This window comes from Uloborus diversus, chromosome 6 (assembly GCF_026930045.1).
Source record: "Uloborus diversus isolate 005 chromosome 6, Udiv.v.3.1, whole genome shotgun sequence".
Classification (NCBI taxonomy): Eukaryota; Metazoa; Arthropoda; class Arachnida; order Araneae; family Uloboridae; genus Uloborus; species Uloborus diversus.
Genome location: NC_072736.1, coordinates 112,089,712 through 112,111,410, shown reverse-complemented (window position 1 = coordinate 112,111,410; position 21,699 = coordinate 112,089,712). Strand labels below are relative to the sequence as shown.

At 32.4% G+C, this 21,699-nt stretch overlaps 1 protein-coding gene across 1 annotated transcript in view; it reads left to right on the top strand.

The window, feature by feature from the left end:
- LOC129223794 (bleomycin hydrolase-like) overlaps positions 1-21,699 on the top strand; it is a gene marked incomplete at its 5' end in the record, with an annotated part of 58,447 nt that overhangs the window by 11,346 nt on the left and 25,402 nt on the right. The window contains 2 exon segments of the mRNA XM_054858150.1: positions 16,895-17,125; positions 20,541-20,633. Of these exon segments, the coding sequence (XP_054714125.1) occupies positions 16,895-17,125; positions 20,541-20,633 (324 nt within the window).

The window sequence follows — 21,699 nt, the reverse complement described above, 5'->3', positions numbered from 1 at the left end:
AAAAAGAGAAAGTTGAACTTAATAGCTCCGATAGGACTCATAATGTCAAAATATTGACTGTAAAGCATACCTGATTAGCAGGCATTCAGGGGCTACTCGATAAGAGGTCACTGTGAACTTTCATAAACTTTCCTTTCCCAGAAAATTTTGTCTGACGAGTATTCAAATTTCGAGTAGTTTTTTGCGAAATATTTCATTAAAAAGATATTATCATTAGATGTAGTGATGTGGGTAATTAGGAATTTCATTCGGAAAATCGAGAAGTAACCCCATCTGAATAGCATAAAATCGGGGAGCATCTGCATGTATTACACTAAACAGAATGATACTTACCTATCACGGTCTTCTGATTTTTTGAAGATGGTTCCGTGGATGTTAATTATGATTCAGTTGTTAAAAATTGCTCAGGTTCATTTGATGTAGAAGGTTTGCTACATTTTCCCGTTTCAAGCCACCTCTCCATATAGCCGCAATCGAATATGTAAAGAAAAGTATTTTTACCAAAATAGGAGCGCTCTTCAGGTTATCTTTATTTTTGTCGGAACGTCCTTTTATTTTTGTCTTTTTTTTCCTGGTAATCTTGCGCTTCTTTTTTTGTTGGTCTGTCGAAAGTGACATCACAGTATCCAATGTTATGCTGGCTTACGATTTGCTTTTAAAATTGCACGTTTGCTTTTGAAATTGCTCCTCCTCTTTTTTTTCTGTAACGTAACGCTTTTTTGGTCAAATTTGAGATGCCGCAAACACATTTGAGAAACCGCGCTTCGGTAAGGTACTATGAAGCCACGTGTTGAATAATGTCAAACACATGACACGTCTCCTTTCCCTTTCTACCCCAAACTTAACCTTTGACCAGCTAAGTGGTCTTTTAAATTTTTGTGCATCCTTTGGCCAGGGTGTTGTTGCCAGCTGCAAAAAACCGCCAAAGAGGTCTGGTTCATTTTTTTTGGGGGGGGGGGGGTAACATCAGGGTCACTATAAATTGAATCGAAGCGGCGAAACAAACACTGCAAAATTCGAAACAGAAACCTAGAAGCGCCGAGAAACAAGATAAGAAAGAAAGGGGCCAAGGGCGTATATAAGGGAGGGGCTGAGGGGGCCCGGGCCCCCTCCAAAATCTGGGAAAGAAAATTAAAGAAAGGTAGTTATTTTGGTTTTAATTGCTCGCAAATTATTTCCAAACTTTTAGCGACAACAAAAATAAATAAATAAATAAATAAAATAAAATAAAAATAAATGAATAAATATGATAGTGATAATAATTATAACCGTCAAATCCGAGGTTTTCGAACTGGGTGCCCCAGGAAGAGGTGATGGGTGCCACGAGGTGTCAGTGGTAAGAATAATATGTATGTAAAACTAGACTAGGATGTCATGAGAAAATTCTAATTCTTTAAAGGGTGCACAGCGAATCGTTAAAGTTTGGTAACCTTGCGTTAGAAAGATCTAGGCAATGGTGTTCAGAAGAGGTCAGAAGATCCGTACCCTTTACTCAAGAAAGAACGTGTCTTAGGAAAGCGAAGTTATTTTAACAAAAGAAAAGCAAATAATGTAGGGGGAAAAAATCTCAATTCTATCAAAAATAAAACTTTAAATTAAAATATTTTTAACAGATGCAACTTATCGCTTAAAAAATTAAGTTCCCATCTCTTTCATCCCCATCCCGTTTTTTTTTTTTCTTTCTTTATAGTCAGTCTGAAAAGAATGGTTTTCAAAATGTTCCTCTCCTTAACTCTCGTCCCCTGCAAGAAATTTTAAATAAGTTACAGTTGTTCGGTTGGAGTAATATTGGAAATTCATGATCTAAAAACGCATTTCTTTAGGCGTTTTTTGGACATCAATTTCAAAACATTTCTGGAGGGGGGTCCACAAACCAGCACCCTTTCACTAAGGTTACTACCAAAAATAGTTTGAAATTGTGTCTTTAAGATTCCAGTTTTGAAAACTTTCGGAGGAAAAAACTCCCTAAAACCGCTTTTTACCTCTAAACGTCTCCAAAGATAACCTGAAATTGCGTTTTACCTTTCAGGGGAAGATTCTCGAACTCTTCCTTTCCAAAGATTGCCTAATGTTTGGAAAAAGTCTGAATTGCTTTTGAAATGAACCTTAAAATAAAAAAATTCAAAAGTTTAGACTATTGATCAGGTAATTGAGTCCAAAACCTCCCATTTCTTTTACCCCTCCCTCCCTCCCCTGTCCCATTTTTCTTTTTCCTTTTTCCCCATACGTTCTAAAAATAAGAAAGTCAGTTTTCAAAATGCTACACTTTGTGAGCCCCCTCCACCCACTAAAACAAGCTTCTCAAATCTCGTTTTCAGGGCTTCAAAGGCGAAAAATTTTTAGGGAACAATTACCTAACGCCTTGCTTTCTGAAAGCATCAAAGTCGTTTAAGATTGCTTTTATGGAGCTTCAATTTTGAAGAATGGCCCGAACCCCTAACGTTACCAAGTGCGGTCCACAGTCGCGCTTTTAAGACTTCAATTACGAAAAAGTTTCGGGTGAGTGTCCGACTGATCCCGTATGAAATCTGAAAATGAAAAAACTGCAATTTCGAAAAATTTAAGGTGGAGAGCATATAAATTCCTCTACCTAGTATCACTGAATATCTCCTTAAAACTTCGTTTTTTAGGTCTTGAATTTCAAAAGTTTTTGGGGAGAGCTCCACTGCGTTTTAAGAACTTAAATTTCGAAAAATTGCGCTGAGGGGGGATGGATTTCGCAGTATTTCTTTTCTTATTTTTTTTTTTTTATCAATCGAGGACACCTTCAAAAAGTCTATTTCTTTTCATTTCACTAACGTCAACAAATATAGCCTATAATGGCGTTTTTAAGATTTCAATTTCTAAAAATTTCCTCAGAAAGCTCCAAGAATTTTTCCTCCCCATACCTTCAACAGAGACCGTCTAAAACTGCGTTCTTAGGACTACAACTCCAAAAAAATTCCGGGGAAGACCCTCCCCCCCCACTCACTTAAAGCAAGAATTTTTTTTAAACAGTGCCCTCCTAAAACTATTTTTTTGGTTGCGCCACTGGGTGACAGTATGAAGTCCTTGCCTCACCTCGAAAAAAATGAGAAGATCAGGACACTTACTCTCTCCCCCCTCTCCCCCCCCCAAAAAAAGTTGAAGTCACAAAAAAAAGTGTATGGGAGGGGGGAGCTAATCTTAGTTACATGGGCTCCCTCCAAAATAAAATCATATATACGCCACTGAAAGGGGCAGAAACTCAGATCCCCGTCTGACTTCTGTTGACTTATTAGCACGAGAATCGTAAAAAAAGGGAGGGGGGTGTCCATATACGCTGGAGACTCGACTATGTATGGTTGACATTGCACTCGGGAGAAGGTGTCCCCTTTCTAGCATCCTCCACTGAAGCTAGTGTGCGCAGAGAGCAGAGCAATGGTTTGTCAATGGAGTTCACTTTCCGACTTTCCCTTCACTATACACATCACCTATTTTGTTTTTTTTTAGTTCATTTTTTTTTCGATGTTCATTTCGTTTTATTTGATATGAATTAAACATGGTAAATTATGTATTATGCAACTGTTTAAAGTCTTCAAAGCAAAAATAATTTCCCCAAAATAATGAATTTCATCTTGACAATTATTGAGGGGGTCCGATTTTCAAATATTGAGGGGGTCCGGACCCCTTGGACCCCCCCGGCCGCGACGCCCATGTTTAATATATAAAAATCTTCTGTGCGGACGTTTGTCACCATAAGGCTTTTAAACGGCTGGATCAATTTTGATCAAATTTTTTGTGTGCAAGCATGGTTTCGAAGCGCGATGGATCGAATCGGAAACGTTTTTGTTAATTAATTAATTAATTTGAACATTGTATGGTTATACCTCCCAAATGATTAATATTTATTTTAACCTATTGTTGAGCGAGAACTGAAATAAATATTTAACCTGTTGCCAAAGGACAATAAGAAAGCCAATTCTGCTTTTTGGAATGAAATTTCCTACTGTGATATGTCAATTGAGAATAGATAAAACGTAGAGAGAGAATGAAGCCTTTCATTTCTTAAAAGCAACGATTTTTGGTCCCGTGATATATTTTAAAGTAAAGTACTGGATGGTTCAAGCAACGATTTTAGGTCCCGTGATATATTTTAAAGTAAAGTACTGGATGGTTCACGCAAAACGTGTGTTCTGTCGTCGTAGTTGAACCATGTGACTGGATCGGTGCTTTAGGTTTTCTTAACTAAATGATCAGAAAGTACCGTACCTAGCAACATTTGTTTCTCGGCTCAAATCCATCTGAGTTTTGGCACCAATGTCAAAAATACTTTAAGGATTATCTAATTTATCAGTACATTATTAAAGGATAAAATGATGGAATTTAAAGCCGAAACAAATATTATTTTCGTCCAGATAAATTACAACAGGGTAGTTCTGTACACAAAAGATCAGTGCAGTGGACGATCTTTATCTTTGGTGGAAAGAACAAATTAGGCAATATATGAAGTTTAAAAAGTTTTCGTTCAAAAGATCGGAGCGCTAATCGATCGGAGTTGGCTTCGCTCACTTATCGGCTGGATTACAGTAACGTGGTGGCTTGGCGACTTTGGCTGTAAACAATAGAGTTGTGTGATCATTTGTTTACAATTTAAAGCTACTGTTAATGTAATTTATTGTATATTTTGTTTATTTGGCGAATTATTTCCAATTGCAAAGAGTTGCTTTTCGTTTTTAAAGAGTTTTTAGTCATTTTAGTTGAAGAAAGCATTTATTTTACATCGTTAGGGGTGGGGGAGGGATGAGTGATTTTCGCTTATTCAGAGAACTGTTTTTACCTTTATCATTTTTTATACGATATCTTTTTCATTGTTTTCTTCTTTTTCATATGGGGGATGTTGCAACGGGATTTCCCGTTTGTTTTAGATGGGTAGTTAGTTTTTTACACTTAATATCTGAGGACGCTTTTTATCCTTTGAGTATGGCTGAAAGAACAAACCATCAAGTACGGGAGAAAAAATAGTTAATAAAACAACTGCTCAGTGGGCATTAGATAAATCAAGTTGTAATAAATATACTCATTCTGACACCAAGCAGCTTAAAACCTTTTCTTTTTACTTATTTTTTTCAACAAAACTACTTCAAACACTTGATAGTTTATTGAAATTTTTTTACTTTTCAATTTACAAAGTTTGAACAGAACAACGTCTGTCGGGTCCTCTAGTTACCTATAATTTTTCCTAATTTTGGGAGGATCCCGGGGTCCCTGGACTCCTTATATATATGCCCTTGTCCATAACCGATCTTTAACTGTTATTAACGATCCTTTTAAAGTATTGATTATCTTTGCAAACACAGACCATCCACATTTTATTGTTATACCTATGTTTAAGCAAGAACTTCTTTGTATATAACATTTTTAGTTTTTTTTCCTGGTGCTATAACATTGGCCGTGTGAAAAAAGTCTTCTCTTAAATCGATCCCTGCTACTTTTAATGTATGTCCTTGTGACTTATTAATGGTTATTGCAAAGCAAACTTTAACAGGAAACTGCATTCTTCTAACTTCAAAAGGATAGTCCGCCTGTGATGATGTTCTTAAAAACTACGTTTCTAGTTTTGAAAAAATAAAAGCAAAAGACAGAAATATTATGATTTGACTTGAGAAAAGCCTCGAAGAATCACGTGAGAAACAAAAACAATATCAAATTTATAGTTCGCTATCGACCAAAAGTTGAGATGAAGTACTGAATAATGATTTGAATGGAGGAAAGCCTTCGAAAATAAGGAATTTGAATTTCAATGATAGGTTTTAATTTCGCAGAAATTAAGAGGTTTTAATTAATTTCTCCTGAACTAATTGAGATTTCAAAAAATCCTTTCTTAGTGGTTACTTTCGTAATCATGCGGACATGCCTGCCAAATTTCAAGTCTGAAGCTTCAGCGGTTTCGGCTGTGCGTTGATATATATATATATATATGTATATATATATATGTATATATGTTATCTCAGGACATTGATTTTTATATATTAAGATAATCTGTAATAGCGAACTTACACGTTCTTGATTTTGCCACACCCACTCAAAAAACGCAATTCAATTGCATCCGAGAATGTTTCAATCACTCGTAAAAATTTTATTATTAAATTTATCAGAGTTTATCATTGTTGTAGGTTTTAGGAAATCAAGATCTTTAATAAGGCGATAGAATATAGAAATAGGGGAATTCTAATACTCTAAAACCGTAGTGCCCAACGTACGGCATGCAAAACTGATCCATGCGGCCAAATGTTACGTTCAATGTCAGGAATCTAACACTATGTTCTGGAATTTCAAAACCTATTAATTTATATGCATTTGAAAATGTATAAATTGGTAAGCAAGTACGTTGAAATCAGAAGATTTATTTACTACTGAATGATTTTTTGTAAAGATCTATTTTGGAAACATGAATTTACTGAAGAATGGCTTTACTTTAAAGAACCGAAATACTGACAGGTTACATGCATGATTAGATGCAATGTTGACTCTAAAAGGCAACTTTTAAAGTAAATTTATTGATACTTAGGAATGACTTGTGCAACCTTTGTCCTATTCTTTATCATTCTGCCCTCTTATGAAAAAATAAATTAGACATTTAAGCATCATTATATTGCATTCACTGCATTTTTAATTTACTTAAATTTATATAAAGAAGACAAATAGTTTAGTTTTTGCAGTGTGCACTGATGTTTTTTCAATCACATACAAGTTCTTTGAAGTAGTGGTGCATTCACGTAGAAGTTTAGCTTATTCACATTTCCAAATATATTGGCAAGTTTGATATTAAATAGTACTATTCTCTTTGTGTAACAAGGTCATAAATTTTTTTATTGAGTCATGAAAAAGTCATGGAATTTTTTCATCTGAATAGAGTATGAACCCTGTCCCCCGCCTACATGCTTTCTTTGGTTTTCTCAACCCCCATATGACCCCCAAAAATTGACTCATGAGACGATTTCAAAACCCTGTCTACTCTACATCGCGGTAGCACTAATTGCAATACTGTTTCACTAAGAATTTTATCTTTATGATAAATTAAGTCCTCAATTAAGACAAAATTACCTTTTTTGAGCTTTAATTCCTCGCGAATCTTTATAAGAGAACTACAATTATTCTTTTCATTCTTCAATTTATTTCTATCCGAGTTCAAGTTAACATCATCTGTGTCCCTCTCAACACAAAATGTATCACTAGTTTCTTCTCCTTCCCTCAGAGCTATACCCATTTCTTTCTCTGCGGAATGCATCCAGTATAAGTCCTCTGTTTCCTCAGAAAGAAAGTTTTCCCCATAGGGTTCGGGTTCTTTATTCTTGAAACATAATGACTCGTATAAAGAAGGTGGCATTAGCGCTTGCATGTTTAGTTTATCTGTTGTTGCAATTATACATTCCATGGGATGATTCAAAAAAGAATCCTTAGTAAGAGTGACAACTGATTTTATTAATTTAGCCTCTACTTTTTCTCTGAATGCCGAACTGAAATAAATCGTCCCAAACTCCTTTTTACAAATGTCAGAAAATATTTTAGAATTGAACACAAAAAATCTGTGATCCAGAATCAAGTATACAATTTGCTTCTTTCCCGTCAACATAAACTCGGACTTGCTTCAAAAGTTGAAGCGCAACTGGCGATTTTAAATGTTCCAAACATACTTTAGCAACTACCAAATCCTCTTTCTGCAATCAAGAATACCTCTTTGTACAATCCCGGGCAAAATGATTTTCCCCACAAATATAACATTCTATCTTTCTGGTTTCTTCACGTCTCACTTGAGGATGAACATGTCTAGGATTATTCTGTTACTTGTTTTGATTAAAACAGGCAATGTAATTTGAATAAACCTCAGAGAACAACCTGACTTTTGCAACAAAAAACAAGTCGCGTTCTCTTCCCATTATAATAGGGTTGAACCAATTTTCTTCCTGATTTATGTTTAAATGTATGGTGGTTTCCTGATCAAGTATTTGATATAATTTTTCACTAACAATTAATTCTTTTAGAGAATCAAAATCATTGACACTTCTTAAATTACAATACTGGTCCCAATTAGTTCCAAGTCATGATGCAAATTGAACATGAGTCTCATCTTGCATTCGCTTTGCTCTTTGAAAGTTCTGTAAGCAAATTAAAGGAGTTGGTTCGAATTCTCTGAGAACCATATTTTTTAGTTTATTATGATCATTTATTTCCTCATTTTTTTACATATATTAAAATATTTGCAGCCATTTCGTCATTTTTTTTTAAAAATCTGGTTTCACTTTGGCCGTTGTTGGTGGTATTTAGAGAGTAAACTATTGAAATACATTAAAAATGCCAATAATTAGGAAATTACATTAAATTGGAATAAAAGGAAGTCATGTGATGCACACATCAGTTCGTTTTTTTTTAAAATCTTCGAGCAGTGCTTGCTTTTTTTCTTCCCTTTTTTTAATTTTATTTAGAGATTGCTCACTTTTATTTCTCTTTTTCTCCCCCCCCCTCGGCTGCACATTTTGCTGTATCAAAACTACATTACATAGTTGTGCACATAGTTACATTACATAGTTGTGCACATAGTTACATTACATAGTTTGCACATAGTTACATTACATAGTTGTGCACAGTTAATTCAATCAAAACAGCAAGCTTTCTTTTTCTTTTCTTTAGCAAACGCTACTTTTTGCACACCACGGAGAATAAAGGAGAGAACTTTTTTGCCCTATTTAGCTAAATAAAAAAAGCGGTTTTTAGAGTGATCTTTTTTTTTATTACGGAATGAGCTGGCAGGTTAAAATCAATAGAGATGGATAATAAATCAAAAAGGTAGAGAGCCGCCGAAGGCGGCAATCTTGGTGTAAAAAAGTGAATGTCACAAAATGCAACAGGAGATAGATATACAAAATACTTTATTCAAATTAATATTGAAAAGGACAGATATAAATTGATTAATACTGCTGCCAAATTTATTCAAACAGCCGCCAAAGGTGGCAAACTTGGCATAAAAATGTGACTGACAAGTTAGCCGAGCATCCTCCGTAGGTGGCTGCTTGCATAAGGCGAATGGTGTAAAAAGGAAAACCAGCTAGTCGCCGCAGGCGGCTAGTATCAAATAAAATACTTGACATTGATTTTTAATAATATAAATCTTTTAAAATTATTTTCAATTTTCCCTCTTGATTCTACAGTTGCGACTCAGTCGGTTTTTTTTTTTTCATTTTTAATTTTATCGTTGCTTGTAATGTAGTAATTTTGTATATTTATTTTTTTCATTGCAATGTGATCTACAAATCGATTATAGGTAAGTCTTAAAAGTTGAAGGTGAAAACATTATTAGATGACTAAGGCATTTCATAAGTGAAGTAAAACATGCTTAAATGGTACTTGGCTCTTTTTTCAAGTTTTATGATGATTGTTTTTCCCTTCACCACAGCAACAAAAGTAAGGTTCTCTAACATGATGTACTATATTAAGTGATTGTGTTAAAAAAAAAAACAATTGTTTAACAGAGGGGGTTCTCAAACTTTTCCGACTCACGGCACCCTTTTAAAGAATTAGAATTTTTTCACGGTACCCTAGTCTATCTCTGTTATAAACATATACACGTATAAAAACTCTCTCCTGGGTTTGGAAGCCTTATTGAAACAAATACATCCTCACTATTATTATAAATGCAAAAGTAACTTTGTTTTGTTTGTTGTCTGTTTGTTACCTTTTCAAGCCTTAACTGCTTAACCGATAATCATGAAATTTTGTATTCACGTTGTCATGAGTGCTGGGATGAACATCGGGTATCTTTTGCTTAGAATAAAAGCATTCCTTGATTTTATTCCAGTTTTAAAGAAAAACATAAATTTGCAATTATTTCATCGAAAAAACGTCATTTTTGTTTGATTTTTGCACCATGTTAAAGCTCTTAAATAGCTGCACAATGTCTCAAACTTTACTCAAAGTTCGAGAGATAATTAGAACACCCACAAATTATTCATTTTATAATAATAACTTGTTCTAAAATGAGGCTTATCTTCATTTTTGAAGCATCATTTGCGGTTTCTGGTCACAGAATTGAAATCAAATAAAGTTGAAGTTCTGATTCATAGCAGACGAGATTTTTGTGAAGAAAAGTGATAAGATAGTTTTCAAGTTTTTTTTGAATATCATATTGGTCTCGCTTTCTGCCAGTTTTAATAGCTTTTTGTGGAACATAGTAGATAGGCTAAGTTATGATAAGTTGATATAGGTTAGTTTTAGAATTACTTTTATGCATTTTTCAAAATTTAATTCATTAATACATGCTGTTGTCAATGTGGAAAGATCGTAACTAATTTTGGTTGATATATAAAGATGAATGAAGTTTTGGGATTTTAAAGAAATCCTCAAAGACACCATAATTTTAATTTTGGGCGTAAATTTGCAAATCATGTGGCCCATAGAGCACAAATTCATAATTTTTGATGTGGCACCATAAAAAAGGTGCTTGGAGTTAGATCCAGAGAGTTAGGTGACTGCGGAAGTAGGTGATTGTCGTTATCAGAACCTTGTCAAAATCGACAACTAGGAAGTTCGTTATTGAGGAAATGGGAAACATTTGCCAGATAATAGGGATGCCCCTTCTTATTGGAAACTAAACGACCGTTGTAACATGTTATAGTGAGTGAGTGAAGAATTAGTCTTAAGTCTTGATTTCAGCCGCATTAAGAAAGGCTCAGATATTGAACATTTGGGAAGCAAAAGGTGTATAGTTTCTCCAGTAAAGTCATTGTTAATTCTGTATTGGTAATATTTTCTTTAGGAGCCATGTTATGATGTAGTAAAAAGGGTCATCCACAAGTGATACCATGTGTTGAGGGGGATACGGGTTCGTGAAATTGTCACAAGGGGAAGGGAGAGGGTGTCAAAAAGTGACATCACACAGTTATTGTAACATGTTTATAAAAAAATATGAAATGTGACAAGAGGAGTTAGGTGAAACATGACACTTTTGATAGAGGGACGGGGTCAAATAAGTTGAAAACAATTGTTACTTCATTTAATGACAGTCCATTAGTACTCCTTAAAAATCTCATTTTACTCCTGCAAAACTCCTTCATTTTATTTCTGTAATTGAGTACAAACCCTGTTATTGTTTTCTTTGTTTGGAAATATTTTACATATAAAATACATAGAATCATAATCGGGAAAAGATGCAAGAGCTTTTTATGAGAGGAGTCCAGACCCCCCCCCCCTCTCTTGTGTCGCCACTGATCTATACTAATATTATAAAGAGAGAGGGCATATTTTTGTGTGTTTATATGTTCGAGGTAATCTCCAGAACCATTGCAGCTATTTGAAAAATTCTTTCACTATATGAAGGGTGTATTCTTACTTAGTGACATAGGCTATAAATTATGCATATATGTACTTGTACTATTTTTTAAAACCAATAGTTTGTCTTCACTACCAGTTTATGTTTCAATCTGATCTGTTATATACCTAAACACAAGTGCCAATTGTCTTGCATTTGCATTGATAAAATAGTTGAAAGTTCTTTATGAGCTGAATGCTAAGGAATAGAAACAAGTTAAAAAAAATAATGATGATGGCATAAGAACTGCCATAACCTATATATGTTTTTGAGGCTCCATAGGATAAGGTATATAGCATTCTATTAGCCTTGGACATCGTGAAACATTTAGACTTGCAGAATGTTAATGGATCAAAATTTATTCAAATGAATTATAACTGGGATTCGCTTCGAGCAAGGTTCAAAAAGATCATGATATTTTCGAAAATATCGAATCGGATTGGATCGAAAAATCGACTGAATATTTTCGAAAATATCGAAAATATCCAATATTTTTGATATATACCGGATATTTTCAATTAGTACAAACTAAAAGTTCTCAAAATAGTAAATGCATCCTCAAACCACTCTTTTTTTTTTCTCGTATTATTTTTAAAACAATATGTAGACTTAAAATTAAGGTTTCTTTCATCATTAATACCTAATATCTCATTTTTCATTTTTATCAATTTTAATGGAGTTAATTTAGCATTAGCTGTTTTACTCATTTCGATTCTGTTAGATACTTTTACACAGTTATGTGATTCAAAAGTAAAAAATATGCATTAATCAGTGCACAGTCATAAGACATTTTCTTTTTTCTGACCAATGTTTAATATTTAATTAGGCACTTTTGATCTGAATCAAAATTGTTAAATGCTAATAATGTTGCTAATAATTTTATGAATATAAAATAATAAAGGAGTATGACATGAGTGACGTATTAACACATCATAAAAATAATATTGTTCACAACTTTTTGGTTATTTTGAATAATAAAAGAACAATATACTATGATAAATATAATTTCTATAATGAAAATACTGTAGTTGAAAACATAAATATTGAAAATATCAAAATATGATATTTTTAGAATAAATGTCGGATCTATATTGTGATATATCATGATATTTATCAGCGAACCCTGGCTTCGAGTAAATTAATTTTTGAATCCAAGTAGTGCAGATAGTTGATAATTATCCGTGATTTTAAGAGCTGTAATTTTGCATGCATTTCGGGCTACCATTTGAGGTTTTTTAACCGACTTCAAAAAGGAGGCGGTTATCAGTTCATACCGTATGTATGTTTTTTTTTGTTTGTCCACTCACAGTGTCTCACCTAGTGAACCGATTTTGATGATTTTTTTTTTAATGGATAGGGGATGGCTCAACTTAGGTCCCATTACTTTGTTTGACCATATTTGTTCTTTAGAAAAAAAGTTATGGGCAAGAAACAGTAAATTTTATGCAATTTCCCTATTAAATGATTAAAATGATATTGTAGCGAAATTAGCACTTTTCATCCGTGGATAACGGTGGCTCAGTGGTAGTATTCTCGCCTCCCACACGAGCAACCTGGGTTCAAATCCCGACTAGAACAAAGTGAATTTTACTAAAATTTCGTTTCTACTGTTTCCCGTATTTTCTCGAATGTTCTATTAATTTCTGTATCTTTCAAAGTCTGGAAAGTTCCAGCACTTTCTCAAGTTGTATATAAGGAGATGCAACGTTCATTCGTGGTTCTGAATAAAGATCTGGAGTTGAGACTAACGAGTATTCGCTTCATTTGGCTTTCACATTGTCTTCGCTATCTTCATCTACGCGACAATATGAAACTCATTGTTATAAAAGTTTGGTGCCATATAACAGTAACATTAATAGTAATTGTAACATTAATAGTAATGATAATTTTGGATAAAGGCTTTTCTAAAGCAATACAGTGATATAGAGCCGAACTTCTTACTAGGTAACTTCTTACTTTTACTGAAATATCTACATTTACACTAAAAAGAATGAAATAAAAAAAATTTTGAAAAGAAAATAGAACCGACTTCAAAATTGCTGTAAAAAGTGAAAAATAATTTATTTTTTAAACACCATCGATAATACTTTTAAACATAATTTTTTAATTTGGCACAAAAACGATAGATAAGATCATTCACAGCCATAACTCAACTACAACTATAAGTTTAACCAGGCCTAGTTTCTTCACTACCACTTACATTATGCATTGATAACAGCATATTTGAGTAACGATATAAATGTTTCGTTCCTAACTTTGGATGATTTTCTGAAAAAAATATGAATGAAGCATCGCTACTCTGGATTTTACTTTTTGTTTTTGCACCAACTTCAAAAATTATGTTTAAAAGTATTATCGATGGTGTTTAAAGAATAAATTATTTTTCACTTTTTAGAGCAATTTTGAAGTCTGTTCTATTTTCTTTTCAAAATTTTTTTATTATCTATACTAAATTATAAAGAGAGAGGGTTTATTTTGTATGTTTATATGTTTTGGACAAGATTAATACATGATTGCTTCCTACGGAATGAATATGTTTCCAAAGCAATTAAATTACAGTCAAACCTTGATATCTCGAACCTCCTTATCTCGAAACCCTTGATGTCTCGAATAAATATTTTTCCCCTGCATTTTCTATACAAAACCCTATGTATTTTCCATAGTTATCTCGAAATTTATTTTTCGAAACCCTTGATATATCGAAATTTTTGCACAGAAGCAAGTTTCAGTTGTCGTTTTTCTTTGGCAATTTTTGTAGTAAAACCAGTTCCAGGGACCAGTTTTCATCTCTCTTCTTGGAAACTTTGTGATTAGGGAATTGAAGCAAGATAATAGGGAAGTGTTGGTATGAAAGGGGTGCTGTGTTTTCCCCAGAGTTTAGAATCTTTGTGCATTTCTCTCGAACATGTTGCCCACTTTGAGGAAAGGGGGTTGATTTTTCGCCAGTCAATTTTCAAGTGCAAACGGAAAATGCGTTCCTCATTTTCATCATTCTGCTTTCTTAACTCCTACAAAATGGCTGCTGAAAACTTTTTTGAATGTGGGGAGCTACTAGTTGAAGATAAGAATTTTTAAATTTTTAGGTGAAAAACCAAGTTGAAATTGTTGTTCATTTCAAAATCTCTTCCTGTGCACCTTCGACAATTATAAAATTTCAAATCTAGTAAAATATTGAAGACAACTTTATTGATTGTAATTCAAAGTGGTCTCAGAGTACATATATAAATGCATATAGCGTATGTGTGTGCAATTGTGAGAGTTTTTAGTGTAATTTTTTTAAAACCTTGATAACTCAAAAACTTGATGTCTCAAATTTTTTTCCCGTCCCGAGAGATTTGAGATATCGAGGTTGTACTGTAGTAACCGATCAACGACTCGCCTATGATACAAGAACGTAAATCTATTTTTATCGGCATTCCGGTGGAACTGAAAAATGTTTAATAAATTTAGCCAAAATCAACAGGCAGACTGAGGACGTGTTTGTATTTTTTTTTTTAAACTTAATTGCTGGAATTTTCCTTAGTGGTTGAAAAACTGACCACTCCATGTTTAAACTACTTTGAATGGCCCCCTTCAGAAAGACTGTACGTTCCATAAGAAAAAAATGGGCCATTTGGATAGCGTCATCAAAAGGTCTGCCGCATAATGTATTACAGATGTTCCATAAGCCACTGTTTGTATATAGAAGCTGTGGATTCTAAACAGGGTTGACCGGATTGGACCCAATAGGTTTTTTGAAAAAAACCCATTTAAAAAAACCCCATTTTTTAGCCCACTTTTGGGGTTTTTTAAAAATTTTCTGAGAAGTTTTTAAAAAATGGATTAATTTAAATACTTTCACAATTTAAACTTATTTTTTATTTGTTCTTTACCACAGACATTGGATATAAAAAATGAATTTTGAACTTAAATAGTATTTCTTAACTCTTGATGACATTAAAAAAATACTTCAAAGATTTTAAATAAATATATTTAACTTTTTTCTTTAGCTGGTCAATAAATAACTTGACTTAGTCCTGTCACGTCTGATTTTCTCAATATTTGTAGACTACAGAGGAAACTACTCTAGCTAAAAGGCTTTCATGTGAATTATTTTCTGCAAACCAACACGTCACAAATTTCAAATAAACAAGGTATATTTTTTAGAAATTAACATATTAGGATGTACAGTATTTTCATTATCTTACAAAAAAGTTTAATATTTCTTACTCTGTACACAGAAGTAGAAAAACAGGCAACATAAAGTTCAAAGAAATGTCTTGATTAAGCTGGAGTTCAGTAAAAAGAGATTTAAACTACTTAAGGCTCTACAGTAGTTTTGCATAAAAAATGAAATACAATAAAGTAAAATGCAAAAAAAAAAAAAAACTGTAGTAATTAAAAATGAACAATTGATTTTATCACTCGAGAAGTAACTTTCCTTAAATGTTGGTAATCATGGAAACTAAAAAATCGGAAACTTCACCATTCTTGGGTTGTGGTCTTTTATACTTTTTTTCAGAAAACGCTGAATTTTAACTAGTTTTCCAGCTTTTTTACCCCAAGACAATTTTTGCGCTTTGTTCATATACTTACGCTACAATATGCTACAAGTACCCCACATTTTCCCTTAAAAAAAGACTAAAAACCCACATTTCTTTTTAAAAAACCCAGCTTTAATTGGATTTTTTTAGGTTTTATTTAAAAAAACCCTGGGTCCACGGGCTTTTTAAAAAAAAAAACGGGTTTTTGCCAACCCTGATTCTAAACAAACTAAAAGATTAAGACAACATTGAGAGAGGTGTCATCTTCACATTTGCCGGTGACTCTGCCCAAAGTATTCCTATGGTTCCCTTGATAACGCATACAAATATACTTTAAGCCTGTTTAAAGTCGTCTCCTTTTAGGGACTCTGTACGATTTCTGTATCTTAAGAATACTTTTAAGAGCCCATATTCATTCTGTTAAAATTAACGGCAGTATATTCCAATAATTTCGCTGCAAAACTTTAATTTGTTTTATGTATGCAATGGAACTGGACCCCAAGTAAAATCAATATGGACTAATATGATTTACCGTCGTATTCTTACTGGATCAGCATCAGCAGCATGTCAGTCAGGAATATTTCTCAAAATCCTATGGTCCTTGCACATTTTCATTTCTAATATGAGTAATTGCAATTTCTAATAAATTTCTTATGCCATCACCATTATCAAAACTGACGTACAATGTTATATATGGGAAGATTATATTGTTCACAGGGAAGTAAAGGTTGGTCTCTCTTGATTAGGAAATGAAATGAATCAGTTTCTCTCAAAACCTCATAAAAACGAAACAAAAAGCACATGTACGAGTATACCATGATAAGGTGTATACCATGATATTTTGAAACAAAAAAAAATCTGCAGAATATTTATTTACGACAGATAATTTTTTCAACCCAAACAAGTTCGGGACGGGCCCCTATATTCGACAAATTTGTTAGAATTAGGGAGCATCAATATTATTCAAGGAATGTGTGAAATGTAAAGGTTTTGTAATGTTTCAATATTTAAGTCTCTTTTTAAAAAATTTTGTTTCTTTTTTATGCAGGTAGAGAGGTGCAATTTCTTTTTACATACGATTGTGAATGTACTCAAAAGAGGAGAGCCTGTTTCTGGCCGTTTAATTTCCTTTTTGCTAACTGACCCTGTTCAAGAAGGAGGTCAATGGGATATGATCGTCAATTTAATTACTCGCTATGGAGTTATTCCAAAGAAGTACTTCCCTGAGACATTTTCCTGTGAAAGTTCTGGTCATTTGAACTCTGTCTTGAGAACTAAGGTACGTGCTTTTTAAGTATATGATAAGAATAATTTTTAGACTTTTTTTTTGAAGCTAAATGTTTCTTTGAGTATGGAAAGACTGCACAAGATTTGGTAGATAAATAATTCTTTTCAGAATGTTTTTGCCATTGAGTTTTTTTTTTGTGATTGCTTGAATTCTGAATAAAATGAATGATCAATATAAGTGAAGCATACATTGTGTGTATAGTGATTGTATTGTTTGCTCGCAGTGAATGTTATTGTGAGTCGAGCAATTTTGCACACATGAAGGAGCTACACTGTAAATTAGGGGTAACTACAGTTGAACTCCCTTCATTTCTTAAAACAGATTAGTTTTCTCTTATTTTCATCAGACTAATTTATTGTAGTCTCTGCTTTGTGTCTGTAACATTAGTTTAAAAAACTCGCAATCATGTTCGTAAGCTTCACACACATTTACTTCCTTTATAATACTTTAGCAATCAGTCAATAATTAAAACTTTTCTTTTCCAAGAAAAAATCTCTTCTGTGTTATTTGTTATTGGTTTTTGTTTTAATTAATTTTTTTGAACAAAATCACTTTGCAGTTTCCTTCCCCTTGTTTTTAAGTTTTCCTCAGCGCTTTTGTTTTTGGTTGACCTGTAAATATTTTTATTTGACTTTCATATTTTTTTTTTCCTTTCCTTTCAAACATTTAATGCTTAGATTGCATTTTTATATTCCTTTTTTGTTTGTTTACTTTAGTCTGTAATGTTTTGTATTTTGATATCTTTGTAATTGAGAACTATAAATGTATTGTTTTACATGTAGTGCAAAAGTCTGTTTTAAATTATGTGCTATAAGGTTTAATTACCATTTTAATTATTATAGAGTTACGTAATGGGTTTCCTTCATTTAGTTCGATAAACTGCATCAATTTAAATCCTGGCCATTTAATAATGTACAGTAAAAAAATATTTTCTCGTACTATAGTCAAAAACTACAATATCCACCAGTTTGTAAGACATTTGTCCCACCAAAAAATGTTAATAACAGTATCAGAAATCTTTTTAAAAAAAAGGTTGTTGTTCCTTCAGATCAATAAGCATGAGAATGTAATTTTACTGGTCCACTCAAAGTGTAACGTGGAATATGTTTCAACATAAGCTCAAAAGCATATTTGCTAGCATGGTTTTTGTATTTCATAAAATTTGCAAAATTTATTAACTGTAACTAATGACATCATGTGATCTGCTTCTTCTGAGATGAATGTACCAAAATCTAACTGCATAAAATTCCAGAAAACATGCACAAGATTTAACAAAAACAATGTAATTGCAACTTCCAACTGCTGTCTAAGCAAATGTTATAGTGTGGCTCTGGTAACTTGATGTTTGACATTGGACAAGCTCATTTGTGCTTGAATTAAAAGAGTGGAAGTTCTTAAATTGGCACAATGCTGATAACCATTTTAACAGCGGAACTAACTAATAGCATTGTTTAGCCTTCAGCTGATTGGAAGTCAACTTATCACAGCTAGACTATAATATTGATAATAAGAGCAGTAAAACATTGTTTTTAGTATTTTAAGTATCTTTAATGGTGACCTTGAGGCAGGAGAGGGTTAGTTAGAGGGAAATAAAACTTGAAAGTGGTTAATTTTTGGACGTCGACTATGTGTAATGTATATTATGTGATTGTCTTGTGTTATAACTCACATTTTTTGACTTACAATAAAATGCTGGGATTAAAAGAAAATGATGTCTCCCTTGTCTTATATCTGATCATCTGATCGTTGTTCTTAAAGAACAACGATCAGATCTTCTTCGTTGTCTTTAAATCTTCCCATGAGATCTTACAATGTTTTAAAATTTTAATTAAAATAATTCAGGGTGGCGACAGATCAGGGAAATCAGGGAGATCAGGGAAAAGTCAGGGAACTTTATTAATCAGGGAAAAGTCAGGGAATTTTGAAAAAATAACAAAAAATCAGGGAAAATTGATTTTTTTGAAGAGAATTTTTTTTTTTGCTTTACAAAGTTAAGTACTCTTAATTCCCTACGCATTTTCCGCCAATTATCTGTTCAAAAAAAAAGTAAAATTAATGAGGTGCGATTATACTGCCGCATATTTGTGCATCCTTTTTCCTCAACGTCACAGTATTGAATCTTACTTATTAACCACAGGATGAACTTCCTAAGATTGCTTTTGTGTCTGTTAGGTTGTTTATTTTACATAGCTTGAAATTTCCTTTTACGCTTTCAATGCTACGTAAAATAAACAACCATACAGGCAAAGAGGAAGCCTTCAATTATGCCTTTGCTCGTTTGCCTTTATTCCATTGTCTCGAAGTAATTAGTTTACTGTAATCACGATTTCAAAAAGAAATCTTTGGTTTTTGAATTAATACTGATAAAAGCTTGAAAGTTATTACTTTTTCGCGTTTTTAATTTAATTGCTAAAATTGAACTTTCAATTAAAAAACTTTGGTTTTGCCGTTATACTATTTGTTGTCACCGCAGATTATAAAGGTTTTCTTTTCTTCAGACTTTAGTGATTCTTTAACTTTATAACCAAGTTGTATTCTTCTTTTATATATTTTGAAATTAACTAATTGCTTTTTTTTTCATTTTTTCCCCCTTGCATTTCAAAGTTGTTTGTTACAAAAGCAATCGAATATTTTTTCTCGTTACATACTGAAATCATTTGAAATAGAGTTAACTTGTGTACTTAAGTAAATATCTTTATTTTTTTTTATTGTTAAAATGCTGTATTCATCCTTTAAAAACCTATGTTCTTGATTAGAGAAAAGCTCCCTATGAATGTTTGTCAAATGGTTTCATTTGTTTTGCATAAATATGTCAATTAGTTATATAAGAATAACTGCATTACTTCTATTCTTTCACTATTACTTGTTAATCTTGCAACAATTATTATACTGTTTGAAAACTTAGGTCAAAATAATTTCAATTACTTTTTAGTTCTATCATAAATACATATGTTTTTAAAAGTAATTTTAATAGTTTCTTAAAATTCTTATGCTAAGTGGTTTCTGGATGTAAAGTTTTTTTTTTTTAATTTTCTATAATCTTTCCATTGTATAAAAATTTAATATACTGTTTTGTAGGTTATTCCCCCCCCCCCCCCCAAAAAAATAGTCTTGTTTTTTTTTAACCATTTTATTGAAAAAAGTAGCATCTTTTTAAAACATATCTTTAATTCAACAACTTTACATAACTTAGAACGTTTAAAATACTGCATTTTATACAAACATACAATGGATTTCAAGTAAAGCAAAGAAAGAAAACCATTATCACTGGTAACGTAAATCAGGGAAATTTGGTGAACTTAATCAGGGAAATCAGGGAAAAGTCAGGGAACTTTTTTTCACAGTTCCTGTCGCCACCCTGTAATTGGTTGTTTTTTAATTCAGCTTTTTTATTCATATTATCTAGGTTCGTGAATATACCAAGGAACTCAATGTTATGATTCAGAAAGGCATCAGTGATGAAAAATTGGAAGAAAAGATCTTGACCTGTATGGAAGAGGTAAGTTCTTAATGGCATAAATGTTTGGAATTTTGTGGGTAATGAAGTATCTAGTGCTCTTCTGCACTTAATACAAGTAGCACAGACTGATCCTTGATTCAGAAATCTCGTGTTTTAAACTCATCAATGTCATAGTTCTTATTTTGTGAGATATTTTTTGCACAATTTAGGGATTTTTGAAAATTTCAAGTTTGAAATCAGTTGACTTTTCTGGTTTATTTTGTAGTTTGGTTTTTGACTATTTTTCAAAAATATTGCAATTTCCAGGTAAAAGTATGAGCTTGATACTTTTTTGTGAAAAATTTGGACTTATTTTCTTTTTGAAAGTATAACATTTTAAATGATGTTCATTTTCTATATGATTGTAAATTGCTAGTAGAAAATTGTTTTTAGTAACAACAAAGCATAATGTAAAATAAATATATATATTTTTTGTCAACAAAAGTTTTTTAAAGTTTAAATTAAATTTTTTAAAATTTAAATTGGATCATTTTTATTTTTTTAATCAAGTGTTAGAAACTTCAGTTAATAGTTCATTTACATTTTGAAATATAACTAAATTTGAAGTTTTTATTTTTTAAAATTACAAAACCAAAAAAAAAAAAAAATTATATTTCAAGCATTAGTTCACCAAAACACTTTCATAAAAATATAATGCATGTGTTTGAAATCAAATTTAATAGAAATCGCATAGTAGTACACTATAAATACAAAAAAAAGGGGGGGGGGAGGGAAAGAGTCTGGGCTGTATAGCAGATCGTCAACCTGCTAACACTTGAATTTGGCTATGTTTATTACACGTTTTCCTGTTGCATTTTTCTTCCTGTCTTAAAAGCTTCAAAGGAACTCTTCATTTTCATTCATTTTGGAGCACTGAAAAAAATTTTTAGTTTTACTAAACTTCTAAGAATTTTTGTGTTAATGCATGTTTCCTCTACTTGACAATGTTCTGAGACAGCATTTTACGGGTTTGAAAGTTGACAAGCTTTTTTCCCAACTTCAGGATAAGTATTGACTCTCAAGGCTGCAGTCTGAAATTGGTGTGGGGGTTACTCTGAAACAGTGC